General features: G+C 40.7%; 1 protein-coding gene across 9 annotated transcripts in view; it reads right to left on the bottom strand.

The window, feature by feature from the left end:
• Window positions 1-19238, bottom strand: part of TANC1 (tetratricopeptide repeat, ankyrin repeat and coiled-coil containing 1) — a 207908-nt gene that overhangs the window by 30978 nt on the left and 157692 nt on the right. For all 9 annotated transcript variants that reach the window (XM_014575373.3, XM_075933446.1, XM_075933448.1 and 6 more), the window contains 4 exons: window positions 18921-19043; window positions 14630-14866; window positions 10944-11129; window positions 5337-5415 (listed from right to left, as the gene is read on the bottom strand). In XM_014575373.3, coding sequence (XP_014430859.2) covers window positions 5337-5415; window positions 10944-11129; window positions 14630-14866; window positions 18921-19043 — 625 coding nt within the window. The remainder of the gene's footprint in view (window positions 1-5336; window positions 5416-10943; window positions 11130-14629; window positions 14867-18920; window positions 19044-19238) is intronic.

Raw genomic sequence — 19238 nt, 5'->3', positions numbered from 1 at the left:
TCCAGAGAAACAGAGGCTAGAGATATCATTCCTACCCATCCTGGCTAATAGCCATGAATCTATCTAGCTCTTTGAGCCCTGTTAAAATCCTAGTCTTCACCACATCTTCTGGCAAGGAGTTCCTCAGACTAGTGATAGAAATGTAGCCATGTTAGTCTGGGGTAGCTGAAGCAAAATGCAGGACAATGTAGCACTTTAAAGACTAACTTCCTTAGACTGACTGTGCACTAAGTGAAGAAAAACTTCCTTGGGTTTGTTTTACACCTGCTGCCTATTAATTTTATTTGGTGACCCCTCATTCTTTTATTGTGGGAATAAGTAAATAACTTTTCCTTATTCACTTTTTCCACACTACTCATGATTTTATAGACCTCTATCATATCCCTCTTTAGTCTCCTCTTTTTTAAGCTGAAAAGTCCATGACTTTTTAATCTCTCTTCATATGGGAACCATTCCAAACCCCTAATCATTTCTGTTGCCCTTTTCTGAAACTTTTCCAATGCCTATATATCTTTTTTGAGATGAGGTGAACATATCTGTACGCAGTACGGATGTTAAGGATTAGTTGGCTAATTGATAAGCAAATGCTTATTGGATAGTCAGTCAATTAGTCAAATCTACCCCCTTGCTGCCTCCACCAGATAGAGGCAGCAAAAGGGGAGAGGAGGAAGGGGGCACTTCAAAGCAGCAGTGCCACACAGCTGAACTGGGGATCAGATGTACAGCACTGCTGCTTTGAAACATCTCGGTAGCGTTCAAAGGGGCAGTGCCGCACAGCTGATCCCCAGCTCAGCTATGTGGTGCTGTCCCTTTGAAACACTGCCTCAGCTTTTGAAAGGGACAGCGCTGCTTTTGAGAGGATCAGCTGTGCAGTGCTGCTGCAGAGCCCGGGGTCAACTGGGGATTACTATCCATAGAGACTCTATGGAACATTTTGGCTCATTTAAGGTTTTTACTTTATTTGATTCTACATTTTCTTTCATATATAGTGCCACTCACACACCAGCATAACCTATTCTGTCCTTACGATATATTTTGTACCCTGTTATGTCTGTGTCCCATTGACTGTCCTCATTCCACCAAGTTTCTGTAATGCCTATTATATCAATATCCTCCTTTAAAACACGGCACTTGTTTTACCCATCTTATTATTTAGACTTCTAGCATTTGTGTACAAGCACTTAAAAATTGTCACTATTTATCTGTCTGTCATTTCCTGATGTGTTAAGACTCTTTTTCATTTGACTGTGTCTCATCTGATGTGACCCATATTTCCATCCTGTCATCCTGGCTAGAACATAGAGAACATAGTTTAAAAGTTTTAAAGAATGTCAAGTGTACCTTGTCCCCTTCCAACTCCCCCTCTAAACTCCCTCACAAAACTCCCTATTTCGAAATAAGCTATTTTGAAATAAGATACGCAATTGATGTAGCTCAGTTTGTGTAGCTTACTTCCAGGTTAAGCCTTGCAGTGTAGATGCACCCATATTGACACCTCTCTTTGTAAGTCCCACCCCTAATTCTTTCACTCCTTCCTCCCACTATAGCAGGGAGCCCACACTGGCACTCTAGTGTCATGTCTGTCAAACAGCCATGGAGAAAGCCCCGACCCCACCAGACTGGCTCAAAAGGGAGAGCAGCACAAGTGCCTCCACACTGTGTTTCTCTCCTTCCTCCCGTCCAGGTCAGCTGGAGGAACGGCGGCGTAATGATGGGCATTACTCGCGGGTGGGGAGGGAGTATGAAGAAAGCTCTGACCCCAGAACTGCAGCATAATGAAGGGCTTTCCCTGCTGGAAAAGGGGGAAGGGGAGGGAGTGTGAAGAAAGTCCCGACCCCACCAGATTGGCTTAAAAGAGAGAGCAGCACAAGGAGCTCCACCCTGTGGTTCTCGCCTCCCTCCTGCCCAGCGTGCTGGGGGAATGGCAGCATAATGAAGGTTTTCTTCCCAAAAAAGAGGGGTCTTTCCAGCTGCCTAGCAACAGGATAGAACTGAGCAAGATGGAAATAATAGAGGGTTCCACCAAAAATGTCATGGAACCTTGATTCCCCTTTGCTGTTCACTTTCTCCATAGATGTTCTCGCATGTTGGTTAAAGGGGTATGAAGGGTCACAGGCAGGCAGTTTCAAATATGCATGCCTAGGACTTCACAGAAACCACATTTTCAATTATTGTGCGCACGCACGCACACATGCCATTATGTTGTGTGCTCTCCCAGGCAGGGAAAGAAAACAAACCCACATGACCAATCACAACTCAGCTCATTGAATACTTGCCGAGCACTGCTCACAATCAGGCCACAGAATTTAAAATAAATCAGGAATAAACTGCATTGAATACTTTGTGAGAGGGAGGCTTTTCCAGCCATGTGCAGGAGGGGGAGCCCCAATGCTGCCCGACCGGCTCAAAGAAGGGAAGCAGAACAAGCAGCTCCATGCTCCATTTCTCACTTCCCTACCACCCAGCTTGCCAGGGAAACGCTACCATAATGACAGGCTTTTCCTGCTGCCCTCACTGGCTGCAGAGGCAGCCAATGGGAGCAGAGGAAGACTACGCTTGGGATCCACCAGGGCGTGGAGCCAGGTAAACAGCTCCCCCCATGCCCAGACCCTGCACCCCACTCCTCCTTACTCCCCCCCCATCTTGCTCCCACACCAGGGTGGGGCAAAAGATAATCTGCAGCCTGGATGCAGCCATGAGAGCCTCAACCAGCTCCTTGCCTCCCCCATCCTCACTCTGTGAAGCCGGTTGCAGGGCCATATGTGTGTTTCTGAACTCTGAGAACCTGGAGGGAGAGGGGAGAGGCTTCCCATGCTGTCCCGATCCCCAGTAGCTTCCATTGTCCATTTTAGGCCAATAGCAGCTGCCTGTTTGCAGGACAGGCAGCATGTGAAGTGCCCCTTCTTCCTCATCCACCTGGGCTCACAGCATTACAGGGCCTGGAAGGTAGGGATCCTGGCTAAGGAACCTGCTGGGCTGCTGGGTGGGAGCCAGGTACGGTCTCCCAGCCAGAATCAGTGTCTGGCATCCCAGCCCCTTCCTCCCCAAACCCTCTGCCTTTACCCCATGTAACCCAAACCTTCTGCACCCCCGCCCAGCCCCCAGACACTATCTCCTCTTATGCTCCACCTCAGGTCACAACCCCCTCCCAAGCCCTGCACCCCAACCCACTGTCCTTAGTCACAATCCAAACCCCAGCACCCCTACCCCAGGTCACACTCCCCTCCCAGACACTGGACTCCTTTACCCCACTCCATTGCCTCAGGGCACAATCCTCTCCTTCATTCAAACTCCCTCCCAAATCCCACATCCCAATTCCTTCCCCCAAGCTCCCTTCTGCACCCAACCTCCATCTCAAACCCCAGCACCTCCTCCATTAATAATGAGTGTGGCTCTCGACCACTTACCAAATTCTTGGAGTTGCCTTCCCATCAACAATTATTGCCCACCCCTGTTCTGCACACACCCTCCTGGCCAGACACCTTCCCTCTTTACCAGACACCCTACCTCCTGTCTGCTACTGCACCCTCCCTTGCTCCTGGACAGGACTGCCAGTGAGTGGGACAGAGATGGGGTACAGGATGTGAGGTCTGGGTGGGAGATAGGGTGCAGAAGCAGTCTGGGATAGGGTGTCTGGCCAGGGTGGAGGGAGCAATAGCAAGGGAGGGTGCAATATATAGCCAGGAAGGAGGGTGCAAGAGCAACAATGGATGCTGGAGCAGGATGAGTGTATGTGTTTGCCCGGGGGGGGGGGGGGAGGGGGGAGATCTCACCCTGCTCCAGCATCCATTGTTGCTCTTGCACCCTCCTTCCTGGCTACACACTGCACCCAGTCCCCACTACCCCTCTGCTTCTGGTAGCCCGGTTCCCACTACCCCTCTGCTTCCCCTGTTCTTTTAAGCCAGCTCCCCCTAGTGTGGATAAATCTCTGTAATATTTCCACATAACATGTATCATTCTCATATAACTTTGTATTAAGCCTTTTATGTTATAGGTCTTAGGAATAGGAAAATGTATTAGCCTGCATACAGGCCCAAGAGAATCAAGTCACCAATTGGTCATTCAAATAATCTGGAAAGGTATGCAAGGAAGTTTGCCTTTGAAAATAAAAGAAGTTGTGTGAAAAAGATCCTGTGTGCTTCTTTTAAGTACAACACCAGCACTGCCTCCTGATTCACACTCCACACCCTCCCTCCCCTCCCCGCGGCCACTTGTAGAGGCAGCAAGGGGTAGGGGAAGCGACTAATTGAGGGACTAGTCAACTATCCGACAAACTTTTGCTTACTGAATAGTCGACTAGTCGCTTACATCCCTAGTATGTACTTCACCTTTTGCCTCCCACAGCTAACTATTCTCACACTAGACATGATGATGAAGATAGACAAAGCAATAACGTGAAGACCACTGGGAAAGGAAGGACATGTGAATGGACATTTTGTATAGGAAGATGGAGGTTCTGAGAAAGTGTGTGTGGTTTTTGCATGAAGACTCATTAGAATATCAGCATTCTTGTTATGCTTGAAATGGATCTTGTAGTATGTTCAGAAAGTGGTCAAACTCTTGATTAGTCTGATCGCTGACTGAGAAGTGAACATGATGGTTGAGGATTTTCTACTGCTAATAATTTAAATGCCTTTGTCCTGACCCATCCCATATCTCAAAGTCCAAATGGATATGCTGATGACAGATAAATCAAATCTCGAAGGGCTCACAAAGTTTAAAATTTCTCTTTGCTCACTCAATGGTTAAACCTGAACTGTTCTCCCCTTGCACATTGAGACAGACAGAATGAACATAACTGCAACACAGTGACATAAAGAGTTTTAGTCAACTATTGTCAAGCTTTTGTTTGATGTCTTGTAAGTTTTTGCTGACTTGATACATTCATGACAGTGGATATGTTAAAACTTCGGAGAGCAAACTACGGTGCTTTTAGCAATCAGCTGACTGAAAACGCTATTCTGTTTTCTCTCATAAGTGTTAATACATCCAATGTTATGATCATATCAAGTCAGCAAAATGTTATGAAGTCAGGACATTATTTTTAACATCAAACTGAAACCAGAATGAAAACATCTCTTTGTGCAATGTTGGCCTCAGAGGAAAATCTATAGTTTCATTGAGAAGTTACTCATTTATATACTGTTTATAAAATTTAACTTCTCCCACTTTCATGAAAAGATGATTGAGCTTTTTACTAAGTTTGGCATCATCACTACAAAATCTGAATTATTGTGAATTTCCTGTGATGAATACTCAAAGAAGTTAAGTCAAATTAAAATATTTTACAATAATTTTATATGAGCAACTCTCATGGAAAATAAGAAAGAAAATACCTGTTTCTCCCCACAATGTATCAGTTTCATTTATGTCTATTTCATGTTCCTTTTTAATCCCGAAGAGGTAACGAACCACCTGTCAAAAAACAGGTAAAGAAATTCAAGAGTTTTTTCTAATATCAGGTTGTCATTTTGTTGCATACACCAGTAGGAAGGGCTGACGTAATGAGACTGCTAGTCTCCTAACCCACATGGATCAAGCAAAAGTTACTATGTGCATAAATCACTAGAGCGGTGTTTCTCAAAGTAGGTCGTGGGCCCACTCTGGGAAAGCCGCTAGCGGGCCTGCACCACTTTGTTTACCTAAAGAGTCTGTAGCCACAAAGCCTCACAGCTCCCTTTGGCTCCCGTTTGCTATCTCCAGCCAATGGGAGTTGTGGGAAGTGGCAGCCTGGGTCATACCACTTTCTGCAGCCCCCTTTGACTGGAAACAGTGAATCAAGGTTATGGACTCTTTGGTGTAAACAACGTGGCATGAGCCCACTACCGGATTTCCCAAAGCGGGCCTGTGGCCGACTAAGGAACACTGCATTAGAGTAAGTTCAGTATTTTATTTTTAAGATTAATTTTCTACTCTCTAAAATCATTCAAAATAATTGTTAAAAATAAACCCAGAGTATTTCTATTAATCAGTTTAGGGCGGTGGTCACCAGCCAGTAGAACGGGATCTACTGGTAGATCTTGGAGCCTCTGACAGGGGATACTGAGGGGTTTGGCCAACAGGCTATCAAGTGCCAGAACTTCAGCTGCCCCACCCCCTAACTGTTGTGCATCTGCTGCCCTTTGCCTGGCAGATGTCCACACCCCCTCCCGCCCCACCATAAGCCTCTTGCTTGCTGCGCAGGGCAGGAAAAGGAAAGGGGGGGGGTTGATGTCAGGATGCCCACTCTTCCACTCTGTATCCTATCTCCACAGAATGGGGGTGGGGGCACAACAGAGCTTGAGATCAAGGGAGCTTGCTGGCTGCTTTTGACTGTGGTGTAGGGGCAGGGCAGGGGGGGAGCCTGCCTTAGCTCCACTGCAACACTACCCAGGAGCCACCTGAGGTAAGCAGTTGTCCAGTTGGAGCCAGAATCTCAACCCCCTGCCCTAGTCACAAACCCCCTACTTCACCCAAGCCCCTACCCTATCCCTGAGCCCCCTGGACCCAAATTCACTCCCAGAGCCTGTACCCTGAACCCACTTCTGCACCCCAACTCCCTACCCCAGGCTCAGCTCAGAGCCCCTCCATCACTCCAAATCCCTTAGGCTAAGGGCAGAGCCTGTGCCCGAAACCTCTGCCCCTGCCTGAGGAAAGGGAGGGAGAATGGGGGAGGATGGAGTGAGTAGGGTGAGCAGGGACGGGGCCTCTGAAAAGGGGCACAAAGGAGGCCCAGTTAGGGCGTTTGGGTCTGAGGTAGATCTTGGATTGCACTTAAAATTCAAAAAGTGATCTTGTGCTTAAAAAGGCTCAAGACCCCTGGTTTAGGGTGTTTTACATGTTAATTATTTTAATGAGCTCCTACATATGCCAGCATAATCAACAATGGACAATATAAAAAAGGGACACAATTTGGCTAAAATCCTGTAAGACTTGCTTAATGCAATGTCCTTCCACAAAGAACAGAATACTTTACACTCCAGTCATAATAAAAAAAAAGCATGTTTTAAGGCCCCTTTTTGAACAATAAGGACTTCTATGCCCTTTCCATGCTCACTTTACATCTCCATTTTTGGTTTCAGCCTTTAAAATCTTTTTTTTTTTCCACTTAGAGAGTTGTGCTGCTCAGTGTGGACAGAGCATAGGTTTGTGACACGTGTTATTTTTTTAAGAACACTCAAGACCAGTCTATCTTACAATAGTTTTTTAAAGCATTTTAATAAAGATATGCATTCTTAGCACTAGGAAGTACAATAGCATTGAATAACTTATTTACAACAGTTTCCTAAGAGTGATAAGAAGTGTGGATAGGGCCATTGAGACTGCAGCAAAGAAAGGAGGGCAGGGAAGAAAAAAAATCCACATTAGCAGAAGTTTTAGATGTCAACTAAGATACAGGATGTCAGGAGGGGAATGGTGAGGGAAATGGTGTAGGCTGCATGAGCACTAAAACTACTTCAAGAAATACTGTGTGGAAATGTTGTATGAAATGTATTGTGTGGAATGTATGGTGGATTAATTCTATTCTTTACATTAATATTATACTCAGAAAATTCTACTGCACTTTTTCACACCCATTTGGAAGAAATTTACCAGCAACAAGAAATTCAGTTACTATTCAGCTTTTATTGCCCAGTAAAGGCTGTGAGAAGGAGAAAAGGCAGAGACTTTAGATGGCAAGAAAGTATTCTGGAACTGAATGTTTAGTGCGGCCTGTTTTGTACTATGAAGGGCAACTGGCAGGGTTCACCTTCGTCAGGGAATTGGAAATAAACTTTTAGTAGTGTGAAGGAATTTTTGTCTCATCTCAAATTTACTACAGTCCATAACTCTCTACTCATTCTGTAGTGCACTGCTAGCTTTTAAATCAAAAGATTTCCGGGTCTGTCAAGGCTTTTCTCCTTACAGAACACTTATTTGCCCTACTTTTAATAGCAGATGATGACAATATATTCCAACAGTGGCAAAAGACAAGTGTTTATCATTAGCTCTCTTTTAGGACTGTTAATCAATTCCTGGATATTTTTAGGATTTAAAAACAACATTGTTCACATTTCATTCTATTAAGTAGTATTTATTCTTGCAAATTTATCATTACATCAAATAATTACACCTTTAACATTTCAACTTGATTTTCTGTAGGGCATTTGGAAGATACTCTGGATAAAATATTAGATCTATAACTACTTAAAGAAATTTAACAAGACTGAAAATGTTGCAAAATAAGTTTGAAAGATAAATGTTAAGCCTAGAATCAAACAGAGATAAGAAGCCATGACTAAAAGTATGATTGTCATGCACATCTGGGATGTCATTCTCAGCCCCAAATATGTAAGAAAAAAAGAAAATATATTGCAAAACAAACTGTGTGCTATCACCTTCTCAATGGCCTCTCAAATTCCAGCTTGCAAGATACTAGCATGCACAAGCTGCTTCTCACTTCTGGTAAAAATATACACATAAATAAAAACAACCACGTCAGCTTTGTGCTAGAATAATTATACTGACTCAACATTCCAAGAGACAGTTCACAAATGCCACTATTGCTTTTATAAACACCTATAATTTGCTCAAATTGATCTTTAATATCGCAAATACACTCCCTTATTTTTTTTAGCAGTGTCCTCCATGCTTTCCCTTCAAATTTTGCAACATTGCTGGGAGAGTCTTCTAATCAGCTTATTCTATCTGTAATATCATTCTTGTATTTCCCATTCACACTGATTCTCCATCATATTTCACACAAATGTCAGACATCTTTTTCTCCCTTAGCCATATATATTAATTCTGTTATTTTAATTGTTTAAAGCATTCTGGAATATGGTCAAACTAGGGAACAGATACTACAGATTAGTGAAAAATAGGGATATGCAAGACAAACTCCAGCAAAGAACTCCAGAAATTATGGATTTTTCTATGGAAATTATCAACAGTGAGATATGTAAGCACCTTTAAATTGCCATTATGGTTAAGAATTAATACACTGTTAAGATAATGGAAAAGTCACATGTGTTAGCTGACTCTGCCACTGGATAAAATTTGTATGAAAGACACTATACAAAACTGTTGCCTGATATATAAACAAGTCAATTTAGGTTGGAATTTTCAAAGTCACTCAAGGGATTTAGAATACCTAACAATGGGTTTAGTGCCTAACTTACTAAGGACCACTGGAAAATTCCAGCCTTAGCAAATATAAAGTATATTTAATTTTTGAAAAATTAGTAAATGCTTTACTTCTGATTTTATGATGAGGTAAATCTTAGAATGGGAACTAAATGCTTAAAAATACTCCTAAAATTACAAATACGTAACATTCTGAACAGTTAGCCAAGAGAGTTTTCAGATCCAGATTCCCAGACCCAATAAGACCACCTAGTGCTACCTTCAATGGGGCACTTATCTATGCACAAAGTGATCTTGTTTTAACTACAAGGCTAAATCATTTAAGACTCTGCAAACTGCTGGGTCCACAATATTAAAATCAATTTCAATGTATTTGTATTGATTTGATTTGATTTGATAAAGAAATCACTTAAACTAAATCAATAAATATAAACCAAGTTTAAGTCAGTTTAATCGAGTCCACACATGGGTTTTGTATCAGCTTAAACAAATAGTTTATAAAACAATCTGAATTAAATCAATGCAGTTGTATCAATGAGCCCTTAAAATCAGCCTAACTGACCAGCTGAAGATTTTCCTAATGGAAGTGGAATCTTCCATCAGTGTATAGCTACTGTAATTAGTCCAGCATTTCTCTTTGCATCCTCTACAGATAGAGGCATTTTGGGGGCGTGACTAAGGAAAGAGAGAGATGAACAAAGTAATATTGAGTTCTTTCTATTGTCAGCTCTTGGTGCATTGGTGCAAACAGCATTCTTGAGATGACTGTAAATCATGTCAAAGCTGAAACAGCCTCCAATCGGCCACAGCATTAGGAAGCTAAAAGAAGGTGGAGTAACTTAAGATTTTCAGCCATACTGGGTACCAAACCGAGCTGGTCCCACTGAGTTTTGAAGATCTAGCCCAAGAATAGACACTTTAATATAACAAAGTGCCACCCAATCCATTAAACTCTCTGGTGGGCTAGGATGTGTCTCATGGGATATGGGGGGAGGGGGCAGCCCTCTTACTACATTTAAACTGCAGAGCCAAACGGGGTAGCTCCTGGACCTGGCGCGAGCAGGGATCGAGCACCTTCCTTTATAACTAATCGTGTAGTCGATATAAACTGTATTGACTACATGATTAGCCGATTAACCACCTCTTAGCATCCTTACGTCATGTCTCCCCACTCCATCCTATTGGCTCTTGCCACAGCTTTACAGGATGATTTCATCCAAATGTAGGCAAGGCCCTCTTCCTGTGATGTCCTGCCCCCTTTCTGGCCTTGGCACAAGTAGCTCACCTGCACCAAGCTAGGCGGTGGCGGCCAATAAAGTGATCTAGTGGGCTGGATGTAGTTGATTGTTGTCCATCCCTGGTCTGGCCTTGTATCACAATGCATATGCAAGAAGGGTGCCGAGTTAATCGTACATACACAGCCTTAAATACTTTCTAACTTTAACCTTGCAAGTTGAAGCAATCTAATGTTCTTTGAATGTAGTTTGCTGTATGATACTTGCTTAGGTTTTTTAAAAGAAAAAAATTTAAAATCCATCATGGGCCGAATAAGCCTTTGATTAAAGAAGGAAGTGTATCATTTGTATGGATTAATTATAGTCATAATTAGGAATTCAGTATAGTAACTTTAAAAAGAAAAGAAAAATTAATTTGACAATTACATATAAACAAACAAGACACAGGACTTTTTTGGTTAATATTGTATATAGTTAAGACTTAAGATGACATCCAATTACTGAAAGCAGCAATCGTTTTTCTTTTTGTATTTATTATTCTAAAGCATGATTTAAACTATTTTGATCAAATTTAGATTTGAAACATTCCAACCTCTAACCTACCTGACAGTGTCCCATACTGCAAGCTGCTGTCAATGCTTGTTGAAGCGCATGACTTCTTTTCAGTGACATTTGTTCATGTGAAAGAGCTGTCCAGTCAGTGTTGAGCAAATAATCAAGAATATCACAGTGTCCCCTTAATGCACTATGGACCAAAGCACATTGGCCTTTTTTGTCCAGGTAATCAGCCTATATGAAAGAACAAAAATATGAACATTATAAGTAATCTCAGAGCTTTCATAACAGACCTAATAACAACAAAGATAGCCCAAAGCACTCTGTCTTTCTTTTCAAGTGTGTCTGTCTGAGAGTGTCTTTGTCTGTGAATCCATTCAAGAACTCCTAAACTGCAAGAGCTAGGAACAGCAAATTTCGTATGCAGCTCCCTCTTATTCTAACTTAAAGCAAAGTCAGTGTATAGTTGTGTCAGGTAAAAGGGAAGTCCCAGGAATGGGACTGTTTTCTCTCCACTCCTCCCCCAGCTGGCAGGGACTTTCTGCAAGTGAGAAAGAGGTGGGCTCGAAAGGAGGCCCTATATTGCGCAAGGCAATCATCTATACTAATGCTGCAGGAGTCCATCTGGATAGGTAGACAGATTGTGTGTTTGTAAACAAAGTAGCTGAGAGGATCAGTATAGGACTGTTAAATTAACACCTCCTCAAAAAACACAAAGACCAAACTTGCCTAATTACTCATACTCATGCTGAAAGTGATGGTCAGTAAAAACAATAAAACAGGAACTTTACACTACATTTTGACTCACTGTCTAGTTATTTTGTCTGTTACCATCTTAGATTGTGAGTTTTTCTACTTTTCAATGCAAGTAGTCAAATTAATCCACTAGAGCTGGCACTGAAATTGCATTGTGGGTTTTAAAAAAATATGCTATTAGGTTACATTTTTTAATAGCAATAAAAATTTGGATGGAAAGTAACTGATTTTTTTCTATCTTTAGTCTGTTCTACAGCTTTACTAGGTATGGGAAATAATTACATATAGCCACAAAACAAGAGACAAACGAAAAGGATGTGTGGAGAGCAACATCTCTGTCATCAGCAATCAAATTAGGAACTAATAATACATGGCCCCTGTATGGAGAGGTCTCTCCATTTTTCTCGTGCAACCAAAACTATTGGAGTTGAAGCAGAAATGAATTCAGGAAAGTCCAGTGGCTTGTATAAGGTAGAAGGGCCAGACTAGATCATAAAAACCCCTCCTCCAGGCCTTAAAGCCTTTGCATTCTGAGTACATATTATCACTCTTTGTTTTATATAACTAGTAGTCCCAATAATGGATCACAGCCCCACTGTGTTAGGCAATATATAAAATCATAATAAAGAACTGGTCTCTGTCCCAAAGAGCTTACAGTCTTACAGGAAAAAATATCTGTTATTGAGCATTTTATACAGGTGGCAAATACTAGCTATGCAATTTCTTGGTCAAATATTTGCTGCTCCAAATCTAGTGTTATACTGTAGGGAAAATAAAACAGGATTTTGTTCATACTTCACTTTTGTTATTCATAATTTGACACAGGAAAAACAAATGAAACCCTAATAAATCACCATATATAAGCATGAGAAAAGTGTTTATTATTAATCAACATTCCTCATCTTCAGTGTCCTGCAGAGCACTGCACCATATCTGCCTCTCAGCCTTTGTTCTCTCATAGTCATACTCTGTATTCAACTAATTCTATTTATATCTTCATTCTCTGTATACTGCCCTCTTCTACTCCATGTCATCTCTCTCGCACAAATATGTCCCTATGTATTCCTGAAACTATTTCTTTCCCCCTGCACACCAAGTAATTATAACTCGCCTCCTTAAATCCTTCCTCCAGCTTCCTTTATTTTGATTCTCTCTCTCCCACTAATTTGCAGTTGAGTGCTTTGTATTTCCACTTCCACAGATGCCAGCCTTGCTCAGAGACTTTCACGGACATTTATGAAAACAACATTTTGAAACATTTGGAGGAGAGGAAGGTATCAGGAATAGTCAACATGGATCCACCAAGGGCAAGACATGCCTAACAACCTCACTGCCTTCTACGATGAGATAATTGGCTCTGTAGACATGGGAAAAGTGGTGGACATGATATACCTTGACTTTAGCAAAGTCTCCCACAATATTCTTGCCAGCAAATTAAAGAAGGATGGCTTGAATGGTGGATAGAAAGCTGACTAAATCATCAAGCTTAACGAGTACTGATTAATAGTTCGATGTCTAGGTGGCAGCCAATATCATCAAGTGGAGCGCCCCAAAAGTTGGTCCTAGGCAAGGTTCCCTCTATTTATTTCCATCCATGCATGGAATAAATGTTATGTGCATCAAGCCATGTGCAGATATGAATCACCAATAGAAACACTTGCAGTAAGCTGTATCAAGCTATTGGTGCTCTGCTAATCAGCTGGGTAGCATTTGAATTTCTCCTAGGCAGTTGCCCAAGTGCTCAGCTTACTGAGAACTGTTGTCCTGGGACCAGTTTTATTCCACATCTTCATTCATTATCAGGATGATGGGATGGATAAAACCCTCAACAAATTCATGGATGACACTAAAATTGGAGGGAGAGGTGATAAGCTGGAGGACTGGTCCAAAAGAAATATGATAAGGTTCAACAAGGACAAGTAACGAGTGTACCCTTGTTGCCAAGAAGGCTAATGACATATTGGGCTGCATTACTAGGACTACTGCCAGCAAATCGAGGGAAGTGGTTATTCCCCTCTATTAGGTACTAGTGAGGACTACTGTTTCCAGTTTTGAACTTTCAACTACAGAAAGGATGTGGACAAACTGGAGAGAGTCCAGCAGAGGGCAATAAAAAGTTATTAGAGGGCTAGAGCACAGTCACCAGGGCCTGAAGAAATGCATCCTAGAATACTCAAGGAGCTGATAGAGGAGGTATCTGAGCATTTAGCTATTATCTTTCAAAAATCATGGAAGACAGGAGAGATTCCAGAAGACTGGAAAAGGGCAAATATAGTGCCCATCTATAAAAAGGGAAATAAGAACAACCCAGGAAGCTACAGACCAGTCAGTTTAACTTCTTATACCATTTAGAATGGCTCTTAATGACCTTCGCCAGCCCAGGGCTGAACTTCCTTCTAGGTATGATCCTTTTCCTCCTCTTCTTCCCTTGTCATGTTCCCTCTCCCAACCCTCTGGTTTATTCTCCACCACAGACTACACAATAAGGATTTGAGGCAAGCCACAGCAACTGTCAGTGGGGTTTAAGGTGCTGGAGTCACCACTCAACCCGCATACTGCACTCTAACTGCTATGCATATACTCTGCTGGCATGTTCTAGGCCTTAAAGAGCACCACGAGGTTCCACACAGGGCAGTTAGAAAGCAATACACAGCCTGTGACTTGGGCAGTAAATCCAACAATGCCATAATCTATTCAAAATCACCGCAGCTTTCCTCCTATCAGACCCTCACTGAACATTCAGAACATATGCCACAAGGGCAGTGGAAAAGAACAACTCCTAAGGATGACAATATTTACTCTGTTAATTGGACCTGAGTGGTGGCAGGTCAGAGTATATTTTTTCCTAAAATATGCTATGTATACACAACATTCCATATAAACTGCTAATAAATAATATTTCTCTAAAACATGGCTAAACAATCTTTTCTTGGCCACAAGTACTGTAGTTAAAACCATCTGTTGGTGTCATAGCTTACCCTTGCACCTTTTTTGCAGAGCAGTGAAACCAAGTTCATGTGACCTGCAGCTGCTGCATAGCTAAGTGGGGTCATTCCATTTTCAGATGTCCCATCAAGAGTAGCTCCAAATTCCACCAGAAGAGTGACCATTTCTTCATGTCCAAGGTGAGACTCAACACACAGTATTGGAGCATTATTTAAAACTTCAGTCCTGTAATTTACATTGGCACCCCCCAAGATCAGTAGACGACTCACCTGAAGGAGAAAATAAAATAAGCTATCTTTTCTCAACATTTATCATAGGTTATCACCACCTTATTTAGAGAGGCTGCAGCAGTATCTTATTTTCCATTCTGATTTTGGAATTAAAACTATAAATGGAAATGGAATTTATGACATATTGATACTGACATGATATTAAAAAAGTTTAAAAGCCATTGGCTAGCAGTTATATCTTTGGGCTATCATTTATACATTCTAGCTATAAATCCACAATATTTAAAACCTTTGTGTCTTCTTCACCACTATAGTTTCATCTGTTACCAGGGCCCACCATGTACTATTAATATGGAGCTGTATAATTTGCTTGCAACCATTTGCTACAAAGTTGTGGATAAAAATCTAAGCTTTCATTAAAAAATGGTTGCCCTAAACTAATATTGCCTTAAACTTTGGAAATACTTAGCCGGTGGCCAAAACTGCAAACTTCTCCACGTTTGCAATTCCAATAATGGACCCTAACTCCCCACTTTCCCCAATTTTACCTCTTTCACCTTTAAAGTTCCCCAATGTATGTTTGTTGTTCCTGCTCAGTAAACAACAATTATTTCCCGGCAGATCATAGCTTTTCCATTTAGCAAACATACATCGTGTTCCTTAGTCTCTAATGATGCTTGAAATTACCATGCTTTCTGTGTGCACAGCCTTGTTCCCTTACTTCCCTTACCACATCACGGATCGGAGCACAAAGCTGGGCATAGCATTAGTTCGTTGCTGCAGAAGCAGCTGGGAAGTGCAAGACAAGAAAAAAAATGTTGTCAGGTTCTCAAATCAATAAGTAGCATAATTTACTGTCTTGGAAATGGATGGATTTTCCTCCCATTTTTAATTGCTATTAATGATATCTTCCAGAAGATTATAGTAGATTCGCTGTGTGGCTGACAACTAACAACTTTTGTTTTAATCAGCATCCATATTCTGGATAGCTCTTAACACATTGTGATACAGCAGAGCCAGAGAGCAGTGGGAGAATGCTAGAGGGGAGATACATATGCCCTAGGTTAATCACAGCATGGTTCCCTGTAGACTAGTGAGGGTTACTACTGGCCAACTGAAACATCTGAAGCCAGTCAAAGCCCTGCCAGGAACCTACTAAAAAAAGCCTGCTTAGGAAGACAGGGTCCAGTGAGGAAGGATAGATTTGGAGTTTGGAGGTGGTGTTGCTGAGATTTGAAAGACCAGACAGTTGGAGGAAGGGAGATTCTGTCTCAGCAGAGCAGGGATACTCCCCCCTTTCCCAATGTCAAGCACTTAGAGTTACCCTACCTGAGGGAGAAGAGCGAAAGAAACCTGCAGAGCTGATAGGGGTTGGGGTTAAACATAGACCGCTTCCTTGCTTCCTTTCTCTACCACCTTCCTGAATCACTAGTAGGGCCCTTGGTGCCCCAAGAACAGGGGCAAGAGATGAAATTCTAGCCCCAACAAGAAAAGTAAGGACCCACCATACCACCATTGGCCATTTTGTCACAACATGGACGGTGAGAGCAGTGAATATAAGGAGTTTCCTTATCCCTTACGATTGGCATGGTTTCCCTCTGACCCCCTTGAGGCACAATCTATTGCAAGTAGGGTAAAGAGGGAGAAGACCACATCACACTTCTCTGCATCATCATAGACAGGAGGAAGAGAGAGGAGTTTACTGAATCTCAGGAAGGTACACAACTCCTTCTGCATGATGGATCTGTATAGTTTAAAATAGGTCATCACATGCTAAAAATTAACCTTTGGGACTACACATAAGCATAATTTAACATGAGAGAGGCTGAATTCTGCTCTACATTAGTGAACTGAGTGTGGCCTCTTGGGCTCCTGGTAATTTTTCAATGTAGTGCTTACACAAAAATGTGGACATTCAAAATCAAAAGAAAGACTCCACTGATTTTAATGAGAATTGGATCACCTTCAAGACACAATCAATAGTAAGATTTTAAAACTGAAGAATTTATAACTGAACTTCCTGCATATTAATGTCAGATATTTTAAAAAACAAAACAAAGTTTGTGAATTTCCGACATAAAATCTACACATTAAAGAATTAACTATACTTAACCTTACTGGCAAGAGATTACTTGAAACTAATTGTCCAATATACGGATTTTCTTCAGCCAATTTAGGACTTGTTTTAAATTGTATATTAAAATCATTTTCCTTTAAAAGGACACTGTTTATTTAGGCTGCAATTAAATATTGGCATCTTGTATCTGTGACATTAGCAGTTCTCTGCTGAAATGAAAATCCATCAGTGAAGGACTTCTGTATGATTAAAATGGCTTTTCACATGAAGAACCTCCTACAAATTCTATCATCTATAAGAACTGTAGAATAGTGATAGAGATGCAGCCGTGTTAGTCTGGGGTAGCTGAAACAAAAGACAGAACTATGTAGCACTTTAAAGACTAACAAGATGGTTTATTAGGTGATGAGCTTTCGTGGGCCAGACCCACTTCCTCAGATCAATATGTGGAAGAAAATCGGCACAACCATATACACCAAAATGATAAAATCAAAAAAAGTGAACGCATGTGAAATTTGATTTGTCAATTACACATGCGTTAACTTTTTTTTGATTGTATCACTTTGGTATATATGGTTGTGACGATTTTCTTCCACATATTGATCTGAGGAAGTGGGTCTGGCCCACGAAAGCTCATCACCTAATAAACCATCTTGTTAGTCTTTAAAGTACTATATAGTTCTGTCTTTTATATAAGAATTGTGGATATTCGTATGCCATTGTGATCCTGAAAACTCCTTTAATTACATGCATAACTTATGCAAGCTAACCAATTACATTAAAACAGCATGACTCCACAAATAAGTAAAATATTTCTGCAAATACAAATATTTTATAAAACTGATTAAACACGTGGTCCTTAAAATGATTCCATATTACATGTTTCGTCAAAGGTTTCAGAAGGATCAAGGATTCGTTTAAGTTATTTATACATACATATATATATATATATATATATATATATACACACACACACACACATATATATATATATATATATATATATATATATATATATATATATATATATATATAAGAAAGAACCCAATATATGTACCCCACAACACTTGTTTGATGGGTGGAATTTATTTTCAGCTCCTCCCACAGTGAATCATTTGTTATAAAGTAATACTTCACCCTTAACATAACACCTCAGATGATTTTATAAACAACTAAACATTACAATTATTATACAAATGGGTAAACTGAGGCATCCAGTGACATGTCTCAAAGTAAAAAATAGAAACAGGCATGGAACTCAGGAATCCTCATACGTGATTATGTACCCATGCAATCTGTTGAAATTGAGATCGTCTCATTTTAATGTTTAAGCTAACCACATTTTCTACAACCTTTCTCTCAACTACTTCACATGTAATCCAAATGTCTTCTTTGTAAAATTGATCGCAACTGCAAAACTCCTAGTATACTTCATGTAGACTCTGACATTTCTATGCTGGAATAAAACGCTGCTTGGGGTAGGGTTTAATTTTGATTTTGTTTGTTTAAATTGATTGATATATATTAAATACTCATTCTGATGAAATTTAAGGAAAAACCCAAAATGCAATAAAATGCAACAGCATGAACAACAGACTATTTCTGATAGTCACGAAGTCACATTTCCCAGTAAAACACAAAAGCTAAAGAACAGCACAAAACAGACAGCATTAATTCAGCTGTAAGGCATCAAATTTACATGAATTTGGTTTGAAATTTAATGCCATTAAAATGCTTAAGATTTGTGGAGTAATGTCATCCAGCTTCTCATTATTTATTTTAAAAATCCACTCATTTTTAAATTGGCCCTAGAAAAACAAACAGACTTCACCTTTTGCTGACTTTATAGCAGTTAAACATTATACACAGACCATCTCTGAATGACATCTGGTTATCAGTAGTATTTTAATTACGTATGGTATTTTCACAGTAAGTCTAATTCTGTTCTCACTAAAGTCAGTGCCAGAGGAACGAGATTCAGGTGCCATCCTAAGTACAAAATTCTTATTTTCTAACCTTCACATTAGGTGTATAGAGGTTTCTCAGAGAAGCAAGTGCAGCAGACAATCCATCTGTGCTATACCCAATCCAGAGAGCTTGAAGGTAACTTGAAGAAATTCCAATTTTTTTACTGAGACCCTAGGAGAAATGAAAAATAAAGAGATACTTTTAGAGATAGGATTTCAGAGATAATTTACATTTCTTTATATGGATGAGGCATAAAAGGCATTTTAAATTGTAGGTGTTTATATAAATGGTTTTAACTATTAAAGCAATTAGCCTGGAATCTTCTCAGACATCTATGCATTTATATTGATATCATACAACTGTATT

The sequence above is a fragment of the Pelodiscus sinensis genome, chromosome 7 (assembly GCF_049634645.1).
Source record: "Pelodiscus sinensis isolate JC-2024 chromosome 7, ASM4963464v1, whole genome shotgun sequence".
In the NCBI taxonomy this organism is placed as follows: Eukaryota; Metazoa; Chordata; order Testudines; family Trionychidae; genus Pelodiscus; species Pelodiscus sinensis.
Note: the sequence above shows the minus strand (reverse complement) of the source record. Positions and strands in the feature narration are given on the sequence as shown.